Source organism: Artibeus jamaicensis, unplaced genomic scaffold (assembly GCF_021234435.1).
Source record: "Artibeus jamaicensis isolate MK-2021 breed Jamaican fruit bat unplaced genomic scaffold, CSHL_Jam_final contig_1016, whole genome shotgun sequence".
Lineage (NCBI taxonomy): Eukaryota > Metazoa > Chordata > Mammalia > Chiroptera > Phyllostomidae > Artibeus > Artibeus jamaicensis.
Window position 1 is genome coordinate 1,402,473 of NW_026521195.1, and position 17,482 is coordinate 1,419,954.

Below are 17,482 nucleotides of genomic sequence, written 5' to 3' on the forward strand. Positions count from 1 at the left end.
TTATCTGCACCCAAGGAAGTGGCTCTGCCGCCCAGGGCTGCTCTCACGGCTCCACAGTAGGACCCGCGGTTCCCAGGGCTGTTTGTTCTGGTGAAGGAAGTCCACTTCCTGAACACAATGCAGCCTCCTCTGCCCCAGACCCGGGGAGTGGGGGACCGCCGTGGTAAGTGGGGACCGTCCTCCAGCCTCACAGCGGAACTCCTTGGCGCCTCTGCTTCCTCCGGCCCTTTGAGAGGGATTGTTCTGTGCCGCAGAAAATGTCACATTGGCTGTTCCCTGCCCTCGCGCAGGGGCCAAACCTACCCCTTGGCTGTGGGTGCCTAAAGGGGCACATGCAGCTCCACGGTTTAGCTTTTCCCTCGTTTTGTGTCTTTGCTAAGCAGGCAGATCTACTTTCTATCTGGGGCATCTGAAGATGAAATGACACCTTTATTTTTTAAAAAGCAGATGCAAAAGCCGTTTGGCCAGGTCCAAAACACCGGTACACAGTTCTTCACTTGATTCACCCTTCATTTCTGTTAAGACTTTGGAAGCCCTAGAACATGCTGATTGGGCAGATAAGCAGGTTTTTGGAAATTGAGAAAGCGCCAAAAAAAATACAGGAGGCATCTCAAAAAGTCAGCAGATGCCCACATTGGAGCTGCACTGGTAGATACTTGTGCGGGGTGTGTGGCCACACTTGCAGTATAGGCTGGGTGCTTCATTTATTTTTTTCAAATCCTTACCCTAGGTTGTTTATTGATTTTAGAAAGAGAGGAAAATGTGGGGGGAAAGAGAGAGAGGGAGAGAGATGGATCTATCGCCTCCCATGCACGCCTCTACCAGGTATCAAATCAACCACCTGCTGGCGTACGGGGGCGATGCTCCAACCCACTGAGCCACCTTCCTTTCTTTCAGATGGTGTAGGGTGGGTTTCAAACCCCCCGAGTTTTCATCTTTGGAACCGCCTCCGTGTGTTTAGTAGCCACACCTGGGAAACCATGCTGCACAGCACAGCAGGTAACCGTTCTCCACCAGCCCCCAGTTCACGCTGCTTCCTTGACCAAGGTCAGGCAGGCAGAGGCCTGGTTCCACCCTGATTCCGCCAGACGTCTGTGCTGCAGAACTCCTTCCCTGATGACCCAGGTGGGCGGCTGAGGGGCCGCCATCATCACGCAGTGCCAAGACCGGCTCCCCCACACATCACAGAGCACGCATCTTCCCTTCCTCCAGGATTCCTACGTTTTTTTACTCTCCGAGTTTCAATTGTTTCCAGTAGCCAGCCTCGACACCCCTGCTGGTGACATGCAAACTTGGGGGGTCTTCCCCTGCAAACACGCACTGTGTTTGAGGACTGTCCCCTGGCAGCCCAGGGTGGCAGAGGAGGTGTGCACACACCTACACACTCCCACCTCGCCGGCTCTGGCAGCAGGGCAGAATGGAGGAGATTCAAGTCTGCCTACACTTCACCCTGCACATCACCTGCCGGCCACATGGTTCCCTCTGATGCCAGTCAGCACCCAGGCACCCAGCCCCTGCAGGCCAGGTGTCCAGCTGCTTGGCTGCCCTCCCCATGTCCACCTCGGAGTTGGCCTCGGGGTGGTGAAGGGAAGAACAGCACCTACTGCTTGAGGACAGGGGCAGGTTAACTCCTGCGAGATGATGTCCAGGTGTCCAAGTGGAAGCTAAGGCACAGAACTGAATCACGGTCGGGTCATTATCACTGTCTGTGTTCCGACCTGGGGCCCAGCTGGCTGAGGCCTCTCTGCCCCGAAGCCACAGAAGGGGCTTCTGCTGGTGAGCGGGCTTCTATGTGCCTGGCCTGGCCTGGTGGCCTGGCCCTGAGTTGGTTTAACAGTTAAAACCCCACTGACCAGAGTGGATCGCCTCTCCCCACAACCTGCCTGCCCCCGACCTGGAAATAATTTACAAGGGGCACCTTCAGCCCAGCCAGTTCTCTGGCCTATGAGCCAATCAACACTGATGGTTTCCCTTCAATGGGCTTCTGGGGGCACCATAAAAGCAATGTCACCAGCAGAAACTTCCAGGGGTTGGACCCTGCCTGTCCTGGACCTCCAGACCCCATGACCTCCCCTTCCAGGGCCATCCTCTTATATTTGGGGCACAGAAATGACCTCTTACAATAAAATATTGAAAGATTTTAAGGGACTGAAACTTATTCATCCTTAAATTCCTTAGGGCCAAGAAACTTGTTTGCACATAAACAGAAACTTGGTTTCCCTCCATTGTGAACTGAAATCTGTCCCCTAAATTCACGTGCTGAAGTCCTGACCCCCAGGACCTCAGCCTGTGACTGTATTTGGAGGTGGGTTTTCGAGGCATGATTAAGTTACAATGAGGCCACTAGCGTGGACCTAATCCAATGGGACTGGAGTTCTTACAAAAGAGGAAGAAAGTACAGGGACACGCACCCCCGCGTGGCCACCTGGGGGCACAGTGAGAAGGTGGCCGTCCCCGAGCCGAAAGAAGAGGCCTCAGGGGAAACCAGCCCTGCACCCAGTTCCGATGTGCATTGTGTGTGTGTGTGGGGGGGGGCAGTTTCCATGCCATCAAGTAACTCTCAGACACCATCTGGACATCCGACAAGTCAACTCCATTCTGACGCCATCCACTCACAGACACACAGCATCCGATTCTGCTGGTCCAGGGCTCAGTCCCATGAGACACCCCCCAACCCCTGATTTCAGACACCAGTTACAAGTCCACCTTGAGCTTCTGAGTGACTGACTGTGGACTGGAGGTTCCCAGGACCCCCTCAGTGGGTGCGATTCATTCGCTAGAGGGGCTCACCAAACTCAGAGAAATGTTCTACTTACTAGATCACTGGTTTCCTACAAAGGGTTACAGCTCGGGAAGAGCCAGAAGGAAGAGAGGCTCAGGGCCAGCTGAGGCGGGAGGGTTTCAGAGCTTCCAAACCTCCCCCAGCACCAAGCTCCACAAATCGCCACATGTTCACCAGCCGGGAACCTCTGAATCCTGTGTTGGGGGAGCGGTTAATGGAGGCTTCGTTACACAGTCAAGGCTGATTAAGTCATTGGCAAACGGAATTGAACTTGACCTCCAGCCCCTCTTCCTTCCTGGAGGTGAGGTGGGTGGGGCTGAAAATTCATTCGTATGGTCGGCTCCAGTGCACCCAGCCCCCACGTCGGCTCCAGTGCACCCAGTCCCCACGTCAAGGGGCTTTCCAAAAGTCACCATTAACATAGAAAAGGACGCTTATCACTCTCTCCTTACTTAGGAAATTCCAATTATCACTGTCGGGGTGTTGTGTGCCAGGAACAGGTCCAATCGACGACAAGATACATTTTTTTTTCTTTTTATCCTCACTGGAGGACATCTTTTCACTGCTTTATAGAGAGAGAGGAAGGGGGGAAAGAGAGATATGGATGCACGAGAGAAGCAACAATCGTTGCCTCCCACACTCACCTGGACCAGGGATCGTTTGCACCCAATAGGACTGAACCTGCAACCGAGGTTCATGCGTGGATGTTCCCACCAGCTGAGCCACCCAGCCAGGGCAAGACAGACACTTCTTATCACCGGTCACAACATCACACGTGCCAGCGCTTCGATGGTGACTTGTGGGTGGCGGCACTTTGGTGGGGCGGCCCTAGCAGACCAGAAGACTGCACTCAGCCTGGCTGGGGGCAATGAGGACGGGACGTGAGAGTTCAGACTACGGGGCTTGTGAAGGCCTTTCTCGGACAGAGTGTTCACTCTGCTGCTCAGTTTACTCAAGGTCTTGACCTTGAGTGAGGGACTTGGCCTCGTGTGCCTGTTCTCTCCAAAGGGAGAAGCGGGGACCGCAGTCCCTGCAGGACTGAGCTAATGGAGTGTCATCTTCCGACGAGACAATGGGACGAACCCTAAATCTGTCCTGCTGTTCTCCCTACCCAGTCACCGCTCCCTCCCCCAGCTCTGCCTGACAGAAAGTGCTTTCCCTGTTCCATGAGAAACCAGTGTCTCCAAAACATCCTGCCCTTTGGAGAGATAAGCACGGCGCCCCCTCTGGACAGGAACCAAAACATCTGCATGGAGCGATCACACATGTGTTTGACCCAACATCTCTCTTACCCCAGGGAGACCTTACTTTTTTCAGCCGAAATAGTCTATTTTCTGCTGGTTTTCAAATAAGGGATGGTCATTTCTAGGCTCTTCAATTCCCAGAATGCTCTCTTATGGGCATCTTTAGTCTTTGTCTCTTAAAATAGGTGCCAGACACAGTCATGCCAGGTGCAGCCCCATTGGCACTCCAGTGGGCTGGCAGTCAAGTGACTGCTGCTGGGGGCAAGGGCTGCCCTCACCTCTTCACAGCCTCGGCCGATGGCCAGCACCCCAAGATACCTGTGCTCTTTCCTTGGGGGCAGTCACTGGCAAGACAGGCCCATTTTGCCCTGGAAATCAAGGGGTCCCAGGGTCAGTCAGTCTTGGACTGGGTTGTAGGGAGAGGACTGGGTGGGACCTAGGGTCCGGGTTACTCTCCTGTGCAATTGATAGCATGCAGGGCACAGGAGTGACTGATCTGGGGTCCCTGGAGTCCCTGACTTGGCTTCTACATGCCCCCAACCCTGAATGGCAGCTCATTGATGATCAGCCCAGCTTATCACATTGCTCCACATCCTGACGGCCCCCCTGCCCACTCCCAGAGCCAGACCCCCCACCCCCCAGACAGACTGGTACTCGTTTAAGGAGACTGGGGACCACCAGGTCCTGGAGTGGCTGGGACTCTCCCCCCAGCTCTGCCACTGAGCCCACACCCCTCTGCATGCCAGGCGCTGCACTGGGGCTAGGACATGAAGGGGAGCCAGTCACTGTCGGATGGCTCTGGAGGTCGGTGGTCCCTGTCCACAGCTGCCCCTGCCCCGTCCCTGAGAGGAGCTCACGACGTGAGTCATCACTATAAGGATGTGAAACTGAACAAGCACCAGTGCCCCACAGGCAGTCTGAGCCGCTGGGTACTGAAGTAGGTCTTCCCCCCAACAATGGAGAAAGACAAGACCCCTGGGGAGGGCACCGCAGGGCCCCTGAGAGAGGGAGACCGCCACGTGCACCCGAGTGCAGGGGCTGCTGGGAGGATGTGGCTCCACCTTTCTCCAGAGGGAAACCGAGTTGGCAGGCTGGCAGCAGGGCATGCGACATTCGGTGGGGGGTGGCGGAGGGAGCAGGGGCGGGGGGGGGGAAGGGGGAGAGGGCATTATTTTTTTTTGACAGGAAGTTACTCCTTGCATCCTACTTGGGACAAAAAAGTGGGGGTGAGGGCACACTGTGGGGAGAGGTGCTTGAACTGTCTTTTGTTCCACTGAGACTTCTGAATTTTCCACAGAAAGAGACACCCCCATGAGCCCAGAAACACACACGCACAGAAGAACCCGGAAGGTCTGTCAGGGCTCAACCCTGGGAGGGAGATGCTCTCCCCGTCCAGACAAGGAGGGAGGACCTGCTGGGCTGCCGGGGTCGTGGGGGAGCGGGGGTGCGGGGGATGTGGGGACCTGGAGGGCATGGGGGCGGCTGGCGCCCACCTGGCTCCCCTGGAGGAGGGATGTGCCCTCGAGGTTCTGACCTGCAGCTGAACCTGCCCTGCTCTTGACCTTCCCGGGAGGAGCTGGCCCGCAGAGTGGAAGGAAGGGTGGCCCCTCAGTATCCAATACAGAGACGCACGTTGCTCACCGTGGCAGAGGGAGCAGGAAGCCTGCAGCCACACCTGCGGGTCCTGGAGGCCAGCTGGAAGGAAGTACTAGTGTCCATGGGGACACAGGAGCCCGTCTGGATGCCCAGAGCCTCTTCCTCACCAAGGTCTGTGCCTCCGACTTTGTCAGAGAGGGAACGTGTCCCCTCTCCAAACTCGGCTGGGTCCCATCTGCTCTCCTTCTGCAGGTGAAGGAGGGACCATCATGGCGTCCCTGGTTGAGGGCGGTGGCGGGCGGTGCCCCGAGAGACTGGGGATGGGGAGCCAGTGGGGCTGTGCTGCATGCCCTTCCACGTGGTGCCAGACTCAGTTTCCCCAACTCAGCTGGAGAAGGGAACCTTCCTCAGCAAACCTGCCCGGAAGGTTGCGGGGGTGTTTCAGACCATTCAGTTTCACGAATGGTGAAAAGGCGTGATGCCCGTGTGCATGGACTTCCAGAAAGTGCGGCCAAGAGGCGCTGGGACACCAAACTGACTGGAGGGGTCAACAGGACGTCCAGCAAGTGAGCGGCAGACACCTGGGTCACAGAACAGCACAGCCCAGGAAGGGAGCGGAGAGGGGACAGGAGGGGCACAGTGCTTTGCTGGTGCTTCCACTCGCATCTCTCCCCCCACCTCGGTATGAGGCCCCTGCGCCTGTAGCGCAGATGAGACCTGGGCTCAGGGACAAGCCCAGCCCTCGGGCACCCCTGTTGCTCCTCCCCTTGCCTGAGCCCTCAGGACCCAGCGCTGCTCGTGGTGTCTGTGCCTCTAGTCCCATCCTGCTCTTCCTCACCGAGGACGGTGGGAGCAGTGACATCACTGTCCCAGGTCCCTGTCCCACCCTGGCAGCCACTCCCAGCCCCGGCACCCAGGGGACTCACTGGCAGCTCTTTCCTCTTAGTGACAAGCAAATGTCGCAGGTGCTGTCCAGACTTGCCCCCCTTTCCAGGGGGGCTCCCTAGAAAGCACACAGAAGGACCCAGGAACTGCTTTGGCCCCCTCAGCAAAGCGATGCATGACATGCCATTTGCACGCAAATTCCGAAGTTCCTGCTTTCCCGAGAGAGGCCCCACTGACTCCCCGGGGTCCTGGGAAGAGAGGGGGAGGGTCCAGCGTGGGAGGCCGGTCCTGCCACCTGTCTGATCTCTCGCTCGGCTGACAGGCTTGCCCGCTCAAGGGCAGCGCTCACTTCTCTCGCTGGAAAAGATCTTCGAAAAGTGCTTTTAGACATAAAAAGAACACGCCCCGGCCGGGTGGCTCAGCGGGGGCGTGCAGCATCGGCCTGTTCACCAAAAGGTTGTGGGTTCGGTCCCTGGGTGGGACTCGGGTGGGAGGCAGCCGATCGATGTTCCTCCCTCTTTCTTTCCCTTCCCCTCTCTCTAAAAACAACAAACATATCTTTGGGTGAGGATGAAAAAATAACAAACACTAATGACCAAATAAGAGTATAATCAGGTTACAATACTGATAGCAAGATGACATTTCTTAAAAAGTTTGAAATGAACTGGAAGATGGCTGAAATGATTCCTCCTATATGACCCGAATAAGCAAATGCTGGATTTTTAATACTAGGTAACAAGAAAAAAGTCTAATACAGGCATTCTCATTTTCTTATAAAGTAAGCATGTCCTTGAAAATAAGCCTTTTCTTCTCATCCAGGATATTCCTGTTGGTAACCATAGTGTAGAAATAAGGCTCCCCAAACAAACGTCTTATCTTTACATGGAAGGAAATTCACGAAGAAGGAACTGACGTTCTTCCCGACAGTGACGGCAGTATACTTTTGGGTTCCTTTCTCAGAAATAAGTAAATAACAAAATAGCTCTCATTTAAAAAAAGTAAAAAAAAACAACCCCATATTCATAGCAAATGCTGAAAGCGAATCCATATGCCATTCACACGCTTAAAGAGGGAGACGGTCTCCTGAGCCAATTTCTCCACGCATTCCGTGCCAAACAAAACAGATCTCCGCAAAAAAGCTTTCGGTGCCTGAAAGGGAACTCCGCTCCCTCCGTTGGGCAGGGAACGCTGTTTGTTTTCCTCCGGGATTCCCGATCTCCGGCTTCCTGCGCCTTTTCCCACTGGGGCACCCTAGTGCGCTCTAACTCAGCTACTGAAATCCGGAGAAGCCGTTTCCCCTGAGGACGAGGATTCCCGTCTGCATCCCGAGTACACCTGACTCACACGCATGCGCGGCACCTCCCCTGGAAGCGGGGCGCGGTGCCCTGGGAACCGTCTCAGCTTCTAGGGACCCCGCGGCCATATCTCCGTGCTGCAGGTCTGCCGGATGCCGGGTGCACGCGGACCCTGTGCCTGGGAGAACCCAGCCTCTAAACCAGCCAGAAGCCTGGCCCCGCCCTGGCCACGCCTACCCGACGGAGGAGGGGTGGGAAAATAAGTGTGTGTCTTTGACCGTGTCCTGTTCCAAGCCGTGAAAGGAGTTACTGTCAAAAAGTGCCCCGCCCTCCTCCCCGCCCCGCCGCAGAAAAGTGAGGGTTTGATATCGCAACTCAGGTTCTTTTTAGGCCCCAGCAGGCCGATAAAGCTCGGGCAAAACTCACATAGTCACTTCTCTGGAAAAACCATCGCAGAAGATGTCACACAACAGGTGCTTCTGGTCCACAGGTAATGACAACCCCCGGCTCTGAAGGTCGCCCTGAAAAAGGCGGCTCCCCAGACAAATGTGACATCACACATAGCAACTTAATGTGTACACATTTCCGCCTGGCTGTGAGTCGGATGGTAGGGCATCTAAAGTATAGGGTGTGGCCCCCCTATCTCTTCAAGTCCAGGTGTCTCACCACGTCCTTACTGCGCCATTTCCTCAGGAAGCAATCATAATGATGCCCAAAATGTCAATGCTCCAAATAAAATGATGAGCAACAAGCATAGGACTGATGTTGACCGACAAGCATGGGACTGGAAGGAATACATACCGACACAAAATTAGTTTCCTACCCCCTGTAAACAAAGCAGGGTGGCATCTCACCTCCACGTCTAGATAAAGGTTAAACATGCGTCCTAAACACTCTCCTAGGCAAAGCCACAGCCTGGCAAGATTGCAGCGCACCCGAGAAGGCCCAGGATTTCGCTGGTTCATGTAAAGATACTTTGTCTGCTATGTTTCCTCAGGCAAGGGAACAAAAGGAAGATAAACAAATGAAGTGGCAGCAAACAGAACGGTTTTGCACAGCAAAGGAAACCATCCCCAAGACGAAGAGGCAAGCTACTAAGTGGGAGAACATACTCGCCAATGATAACCTCTGATAAAGAATTTATATCCCAAATTTATAAACAATTCATACCCCCTCAACACCAAAGAAAAACCAACCCAATTAAAAAATGGGCAAAGGACCTGAAGAGACACTTCTCCAAAGAGGACACAGAGGTGACCGACAGACACATGAAAAGATGTGCAACGCCACTAATCATCAGAGACGTGAATTAAAGCCACAGTGAGATGTCACCTCACACCTGCCAGAATGGCTACTGTCAATAAATCCACAAAGAACACGTGTCGGCGAGGATGCGGAGAAAGTGGAGTCTGGCATACTGCTGCTGGGAATGCAGACTGGGACAGCCGTTATGCCAAAAAATAGAAAATGGAACAGCTTTATGACCCAGTAATTCCACTTCTGGGAATACATCCAAAGATCTGAATACATTCAAAATCTGAAATATCGATTTCAAGGAATCTATGTACCCTTATATTCATGGCAGTCTTATTTACAATAGCCGAGATTTGGAGGCAGCCCAAGTGTCCATCAGTAGACGAGTGGATAAGAAAGCTGTATTACACACACACAATGGAATATTAATTGCCTGTGAAAAAGGATAAAAATATTACCCTTTATGATAGCATGGATGGACCTGGAGGGTATTATAATATAGTGAAATAAGTTGATCAGAGAAGAACAAACACCATATGACTTCACTTATATGTGTAATTTAAAGAACAAATAAACGCACAAACAAAACAGAAACAGACTCGTAGACACAGAGAATAGACAGATGGCTGCAGGAGGGAGGGGTGGGGGGCTGGATGGAATGGCGAGGGGACTACGAAGTACCAATTGTAGTTACAAGATAGTTACAGGGATGTCAAGTGCAGCACAGGGAACACAGTCAATAATACCCTCATTACTATGTGTGAGGCCAGGTGGCTACTGGAAAGATTGAGGGGAACACTATCTAAAGGATTCAATTGTCTAACCACTAAGCATACACCTGAAACCAATACGTAATAAAAAAATGCATCATAAAAAGATCAGATACCCCTTGAAGTTACAGGACAATTAAAAAAATCTTGATGTACTTCTTTAAAAAAAAAACAACTTGTCCCAAGAGCTGCCCTTCCCCTACCTTTTCTGATGCCTTGTCTTGTACCGGTGGCCCGGAGCCAGGCAGGGACGGAGGAGGAGGGGCCCGGCGCTTCTTCACGTCCGACTTGACAGACAGGCCTGAGATGTTGCTCAGCGAGAGGGACGGGCCCAGAGTGACGGAGCGGGAGTTCACGGAAGGGGAGCTGGGTGTCGTCAAACAGCCCTGTTAGGGGAGGGACAGATATGTGTCATCACTGGACACACCCTTTCTCTGTGGATGCTCCGTCCCAAACACCACGCCTGCCGGCCGCCCTAGTCTGTCCATGGGCAGGCAGGCTTGGCCAGCCTGGGCAAAACCCGCATTTTCATTTCCCTGGGAAAACCATCGCAGAAGATGCCACAGGACAGACTCCTGCTGTGAGACTGGAAAGCAGCCCAGTGCCCATCAGCAGACGAGTGGACAGCAAAGCTGAGGCACCTTTACACAATGGACTCTTACTTGGCCGTGAAAAAGAATAGATGGCCCTACAGGGTATTGTACTTAGTGAAATAAGTCAGTCAGAGAAAGACAAGCATCGCATTTGTTCTTGAAAATGAACAAAACCACACTTTTTATTTTATCTTTTAGATCCTCACCTGAGGATCTGCTTAGCGAGAGGAAGGGTTTATGCAGAAGGAGCATTTAAAGAACCTGCCCTCCAGTTCTGAATGGAAAACAAGACCGAGCCTAGCACCGCCTGGCGCACCTTCTCTCCACCCCAACCACTGTCCCGCCCAGCAGGGCCCCGAAGGAGGCCGAGCAGGCCAGGTCCAGCTTCCTTGGGAGACACTGGGCAGCCCAGGTGTCCAGCACCTTGTTCACCAACTGCAAGCTCCTGAAAGAAACAGGTGAGGACCTACAGGAAGTAGCCCCACACCCAGGAAATTCATCCACGCCCACCTGGGCTCCCATGGAAAAGAGTAAAGAAAAAGCATAAATGTTTTCCCCAGCTGTCAGTTCTTCAGACAACAGGCCCGTGACGCAGCGAACCGGTCACCGCAAAGTAAACTCTGTCAAATACTCTGCCTTCCGCCCCTCTCCAGAACAGCCATGAGGACCCAAGGAGGCAGATCTCAGGGCTACCGCATAAACCAGGGACCAGAGGAGGGACAGCCGGGGTCTGGAGGGGCGTAGCAGTTTCCCCGGATGGATGGCTCACTCACCTCCCCTGGTTCCACACACAAAGGGGAGGCGGACAGAAGATGCCGAGGTTTGTTCAAGCTTGTGAAACACCAGGGAGGAGCGCACACCACGCCTGCCCGCATAGCCGTTGCTGTCTCGGATGTCCACCAGGCCCGCTCCGGGACCCCTGTAAGCATGCTGATCCTGACAGTGCTCTTCCCAACCCTGACGCTAACTGCTTCTGTTCCAACCTGCACCCGACGGCTCTGTGTGCCTGACACTTGCTCAGCCCTCTGAGTGTCCTGCATGGTCTCTGAAGACCTGTGCAGAACGCCCTTTGAAAGACTCCTCAGGCTGTTTCCGGGGGGGTTGGGTTGGATTCCGCAGCTCCCCTGCCTTCGTGGCATTCTGACGTCTTGGCCTTTCCCCTCCTTGAGGGGCAGAACTGGCCTCAGTTCTCCCGGGCAGCCCCCGCCAGGCACACACGGGCAGGACCTTGCTGCGGGGATGTCTCATATTGGGGACCAAGGTGAGCGTTGCTCTTCCGTGGGAGCCCACGGCCATGTGTGTGCTCACGCACGTCTGCACAGTCATAAGAGCACGCACTACGCCACACGGCCTGGGGAGGGAGCCTTATCCGGAATGGGTGGGGGTGGGGAAGCCAGACTCCCACCAGAACATGCTTCTGGAGACAAATGGGACATGCTGTGCTTGCAACCCTTCTGTTCAAGATAAACTGACCCCCAAAAAGCAAGGGTGGGGAGTGATCTTGCCCCCATTTCTTAAACTGTCCACTCTGGCCAGGCAGATGCTGCTGTGTGAGAACCAGTCACGTGAGCCAGTCTACCAGGTCCCCGTGACCTTCAGAGGTGGCCGGTGAGGGACTTGGACGTGTGTTTGCTGCTTACGGATGAAGGGAACTGCTTTGGTCGCCCTAAGGATAGCCTACAGCAGCCGTCGAGAACCCACTCCGCCCAGGTCCTCCAAAGCTCGGTCAGATACTGCTAGGGTGGGGCGACTCTAGAGCTTCCTTTTGATTGATAACATGCTTATTTTGGGCTTTCATTTACATTTGGTCACTAAAACAATCATCTTCCAATAACTGTGTTCCACGGAAATGAATGGAATAGAAGACTTTTCAATGGTTATTGCCCCCGAGGGGGCAAAATTTAAACATAACATCATTACAAATGGAAATGGAAGTAAATATGAAAGACGGAAACTGAAATGCTTTCAAAAAAGTTATTTTTCTCCATCAAACCGATTGAAAATCGCGTGCACACTCTGCAGTGGATATGAACCGTCTAACTCAGTTTTCCCAGGAGCGGAGGGACAAGGGTCTCAGCCCGGCCGGCAGCTCCCAGGACTGAAGGAAACTCCCCCCAGTCTGGGCTGCCTCTGAGTCCTTCCTCTCCTTGCCCCATGCTGCCCTCTGTCGAAAGAATTCAGTACTTTTTTTAATGGTTTGTCAAAGAATCAAGGGAGCAAACGCGGGAACACAAACTGAAAGGCCACCAGCTGAGAACAAGGTATGGGGACACGCCGTGGTTCCCTTCTCAGCAGGACAGTGCCCCTTCTCCAGGCGCAGGAAGGGACTGGCGGGCTCGGCTCACGCGCACCCTGGCGACCTGCGGGTGGCCCCTCCACCTGCTCACCAGTGGCCTGTGTCCGCGTATTAGCACAGGTGTGCCTGCACTGCCGTGACCCGATGTGGGTGACGGCCACCTCTAAGTCACACATCATCTAATCTCAGGACAAAATACACTCCTCTCCAAAAGTCCTGCTCTTCCATGCACATGGCACAGGGGAGGGGTTTCATCTACCCCCACATCATAAGGATGTAAGAAGCATTATGGGAAAGGCTGAACTAAAATACAGAATAAATAATACAACCTGTAATAACAACACTGAGAGGCCAGAGGAAGCACATTTTGGGACAGGCTATTAGGGGCAGTGCCCCGGTAATTGCTGGGACAGAACTGAAAATGTGGGACCGTGTGAAGTTCAAGTCAAACTAAATTGTGCTCTGCATGACCAGGAAAGGCTGTGGCTTGTTGAAGAGCAGCAGATTTCCCCCGCCCCCGCCCCGTATGCCTGAGTGTTCAGGTAACAGGTTGGCACCTAGGTTCCTTCCCTCCCCTCTCGGGCCTGAGGAGTCCCTCCCTGCAGGTAGGTTCACAGGCTGTCTGCCTTTTTATGGAACTGCCTTGGCCCAGAATCTCTCAGCACACTCACCAAACCAAAAGCACAAGGAGAAAATGGGTGATGAACCCCTTAATTAACTTTTCCAAGGTCCCCATGTGGCCTTTCGTTGGGTGACACCCATCACCAGGAGGGCACCTTTGCTTCCTGAATCGCAGCCTGGGTTTCCAGGTGCCAGGAGGAGCTGGCTGAGGTGGGTGCGGTCTCCAAATGCAAATCAGCTTCCCCGCACACAGGAGCTGCAGGACGGGTGTGCCCAGACAGTGCCCCCTCCCCCTCGTCCTGCCATCTGCCTGTGGCTGGCGGGCTGGTGGGGCAGCCCTGGGCTTGGGGCATTTGCATTTCATGCCTGATGTGGGACCTCTCCGGTGTCCTAGCACAGGTGTCTTGGGGGGCCACCCAGGGATCCTCAGAACACAGACCACCCTGGAACTGAACCCACCCTGCCCCAGGGGCAGGCTCCCTGTTTACCCAGGGCCAAAGCCCACCTACCTCCCCAGCCGGTAGGGACTTCGGGTCTTCACAGGGGACTTTACTGCTCATCCTCTTGGGGATGGGGAGTCCCAGCTGCCACAGGGGACTGCAGACTTGTCATCTAACGAGGGCTGTCTTGGGGGAGAGGCCCGCAGCCGAGAGAATGCTGCCTTCTCTCAGCCCATTGCCAGCGTGAGACAGAAGTGCACCCAAGAGTTCGAGGGCTGGCTTCTTAATAACATGGCACTGCTGACTTCGTTTTATTGCCGCCCTTTAAGTGCTATGGCTGATAATTATGTAGAGTTACAAGTCATGTAGCAAATAAATTTTAAATCAGTAGAATAAGTATTTGTTATATGGGTATGCCAAGATGTATGTGTAAAATTTTAAATTTAATTAGAAGGTTTACACTTAGTAAAAAATTAATTTACCCATATCCGTTAGTATTTTATTGGTGATTCTATTGCCATCCCTCCTCTCTGAGAGTGAGTGCCTGTCACAGCCTCCAGGGTTGGGCCAGGGGATGTCATTAGTGTCTGGCCCCCGGCTCACCCCCAGGCCACCCGGTCCTTGACCCGCAGTCAAGGAGAGGAAGCGGCACTGCCACCCCCACTGCCTCCCAGACCTTGGAACCCCGCCTCCTATTCTGAAACACTCCCTTCTATCGCTGCCGTGAGGTTTTATTTGGTGTCTCTGTTCACAGAGGGAGTGTCGGGCCTCTCCCTGTTGAGCGTCCTGCCTCAACATCAGCAATTCCCTTTTTCCCGCATGTAGCCTGACTTCACTTCAAGGAAATGTCTGGCTTCAGTGCAGGACACAGAGTATCACCAACACACCAAACGGAAGTCACCTTGCAGGGGCCTGATTCAGGCAATGGGCTCACGGGCGCCCCCCTCAGGTTCTGCATGTGCGGTGCTGGGGGTCCAGTAGAGAAAATGTAATAACTGTGACATGAATAATAATGAGGACAGAATAAAGTCATTCTTGCCCTGGACACGGCGGACAGGTTGGCACAGCTGAATCGGCTCAGAGGACTGGAAAGAGTGTGAGAAAAACTCATGCCAGAGTCACCAAATGCATGGTTTTTGGGAAAGTACGAGTGGCTAGCTTTAGTTGGCCATAAAAAGGCTGCACCTGCAGGTCGATTTCTGGGTCAGTTGCTACAGACTTTGACCCACCCTCTCACACTGAGGACGCTCGGAAGCCGGGACTCAGGGAGGCATGTGTCAGAGTGGCTCCACTGGTGGGTGTTTGACCTAATGGATGTTACATCTGCCCAGCGATACATCGCCGTCACAGGCCATGAGCCACTTGGACTCTGTGCTGGGTCCCACCAGAATGACACCTGGACGAAGGCCTGGGTCATCAGCATCGGAAATGCCAACAGTCACATCTGCCTGCTTCCGTGTGCCCGCACGGGACTCACGTGGCACCGAGAAAGGCATGTCAGGAAAAGTCAAATGCAAGTGAGACCCATGGTCTTTTTCTGTACATCTGGGTATTCCCAAAAGAATAAGCTTCCCCATCACCTGCTTTGATGGTTTGCTCAATTTCCTGCTACAAGCCTAGAAAATCATGTGGACCACGGAAGACAGAAATCCATTTTGCTGAAAGAAAACAAATACCAAAGACAATCCACGAAGAAAATGCCACTAAACAAGTATTCTTATATTCAACCAAAAAACTGACATCCATACACTACAGCACATAAATATGTTTTTAAGCCAAGGAGGCAAGACTATTCCTTTACCTTTTGATTGATCTTGGTTTTCCTTCCTCTTTTATCTCCTGGGAATGTCCTCACGGCAGTTCTTGCCTGAATTTATTGAAGTCCCTCAGCCTGCAGCTAAGCACCGAGCTCCCTGGTGGCCCAGAGAACTGCTCTCAGCGTCCCCTCTGCAAAGAGACACCAGCTCCCCAGGGGTCACCTGGCCACTGGAAGCATCCCCGTGTGGGGCTTTATTAAAGGGCATCATTTGGAAGAGTGACTCTTGGGGTGTAATTACAGACCCAGGCTCTGTCATCTGGGGCAGCAAACACCCTCAGCCGGGTGGAGGGGCATGGTTCTGGCTGTGAGACGCGCAGGGAGCTCTGGCCCTTGTCACCCAGGACAGAGGTGACAGTGAGAAAGATGGAGAACCAGTAAGTTGTTTGTGGTCTCTTTCTGGATGTACATGTTTCTAGTCGTTAAAAACTGCCCTTGATAGGCAGGCACACATGTGTACCTCCCCCACACACACACATGATCAGAAAACCCTGGGAGGCTGAGATGTCCCCTCTGCTGGAGCTGCTCCCAGCACCAGGCACATCTGGCCACCTCCAGGACTGACTGCAGGCTGGGTCCGGGCTGAGCCTGCCCTGCCTAGACCCTCCTCATCTTCCTGCCCAGGCTGCTGCCTGCCTCACACCCAGGGCATCTGTGAGTCTGTCTGTCTCTAGGCTTCAGCAGGGCACCTGCCTTGGTTCCCGCAGCCTCACCTGGGCTCTCCTTAGAAGTGCAGCCCCCGACCAGGCCCCTGCATCTGAATTCTCACAAGACCCAGAGGCCCAGGCCCCTGGGGTCAGAGTGGCACCTGCCAGGTGCTCCCTGTGCACACACATGAAGGGTGTGGCCCACTCCTCTGTATCCATGGTGCCCCCAGCACCTGCATGTCCCGCGCAGAGCGTCCGTGACAGTGGGTCCCTCTGTGACTTGTCATTGCACCCTCCTCTGCTGTCTACCTAGCCACCTACCTTCCTACCCGCCTACTTACCCAACTATGTACCTACGAACCTACCTATCTGCCTACCTACTTACCTACCTACGTACCTACATACCTAACCTATGTACCTACTTTCCTACCCTCCTACCTACCTTCCCACCTACCTACCTTCCTATCTATGTACCTAAGTGACATTCTCGCTCTAAGAATTGAATGCTTTGGGAAAAACCCACCTTGCTGAAGTTTCACAAACACAACCTTCTTTGACAGTTTTCAGAATTGCTTTACCGAGTGTGTAACATGGAAACTTTAAAAACTACATTTGATGGGCAAACAGGTAAGCTGAGCACCTAAGGACCATGTCTCTGAATTACATTTTAGGCTCTGTATTCCTTCCCATGGTCTGATTTTGATTCCCCAATGCCTTTGAAGTCTCTTTCAAGAGGAACCCCCCCCCAAACGGAAAAGGGCTTTGGGGGCCAAGGGGCCCTCTTATTGTTCATGACACCAGAGAAGAGGAGCGAGGAGTCGCGGGGCAGAGGGCACGCGGCTCCATGAGGCGCTGACCACGAACCAAACAGACCTGCGCTGTGCCCAGTTCATGGAAGATACTCAACTTGAAAAATAAGTAACCTCGTGCGCCAGAGCAAACTGCAGCCGGCACAGTGCCACCTGAGAGAAAAGCCGGCTCTGTGCAGACCAGGGGTGGCCAGGACCTCTGCTGGGCTGCAGGCATCTGCTCTGAAAATGCTCCATCTTCCATTTATGTTACATGGTCGAACATAAAGCACTTTAGAAAGGTCCAAGCTACACTTTTAAATTTTTTGTCAGTATTGATTTATAGTAAAAATCAGTTCTACATCACAAACATGCGGCTTGGCCCTCAGGACACTTTTTTGTTGTTGTTACTTGTGAACATTTTAAGAACAAGGAATTTTAGTAGGTTCTCCAGG

General features: G+C 53.5%; 1 protein-coding gene across 7 annotated transcripts in view; it reads right to left on the reverse strand.

The window, feature by feature from the left end:
* COBL (cordon-bleu WH2 repeat protein) overlaps positions 1–17,482 on the reverse strand; it is a 126,203-nt gene that overhangs the window by 48,580 nt on the left and 60,141 nt on the right. For all 7 annotated transcript variants that reach the window (XM_037156016.2, XM_037156014.2, XM_053661477.1 and 4 more), the window contains one exon: positions 10,030–10,212. In XM_037156016.2, coding sequence (XP_037011911.2) covers positions 10,030–10,212 — 183 coding nt within the window. The remainder of the gene's footprint in view (positions 1–10,029; positions 10,213–17,482) is intronic.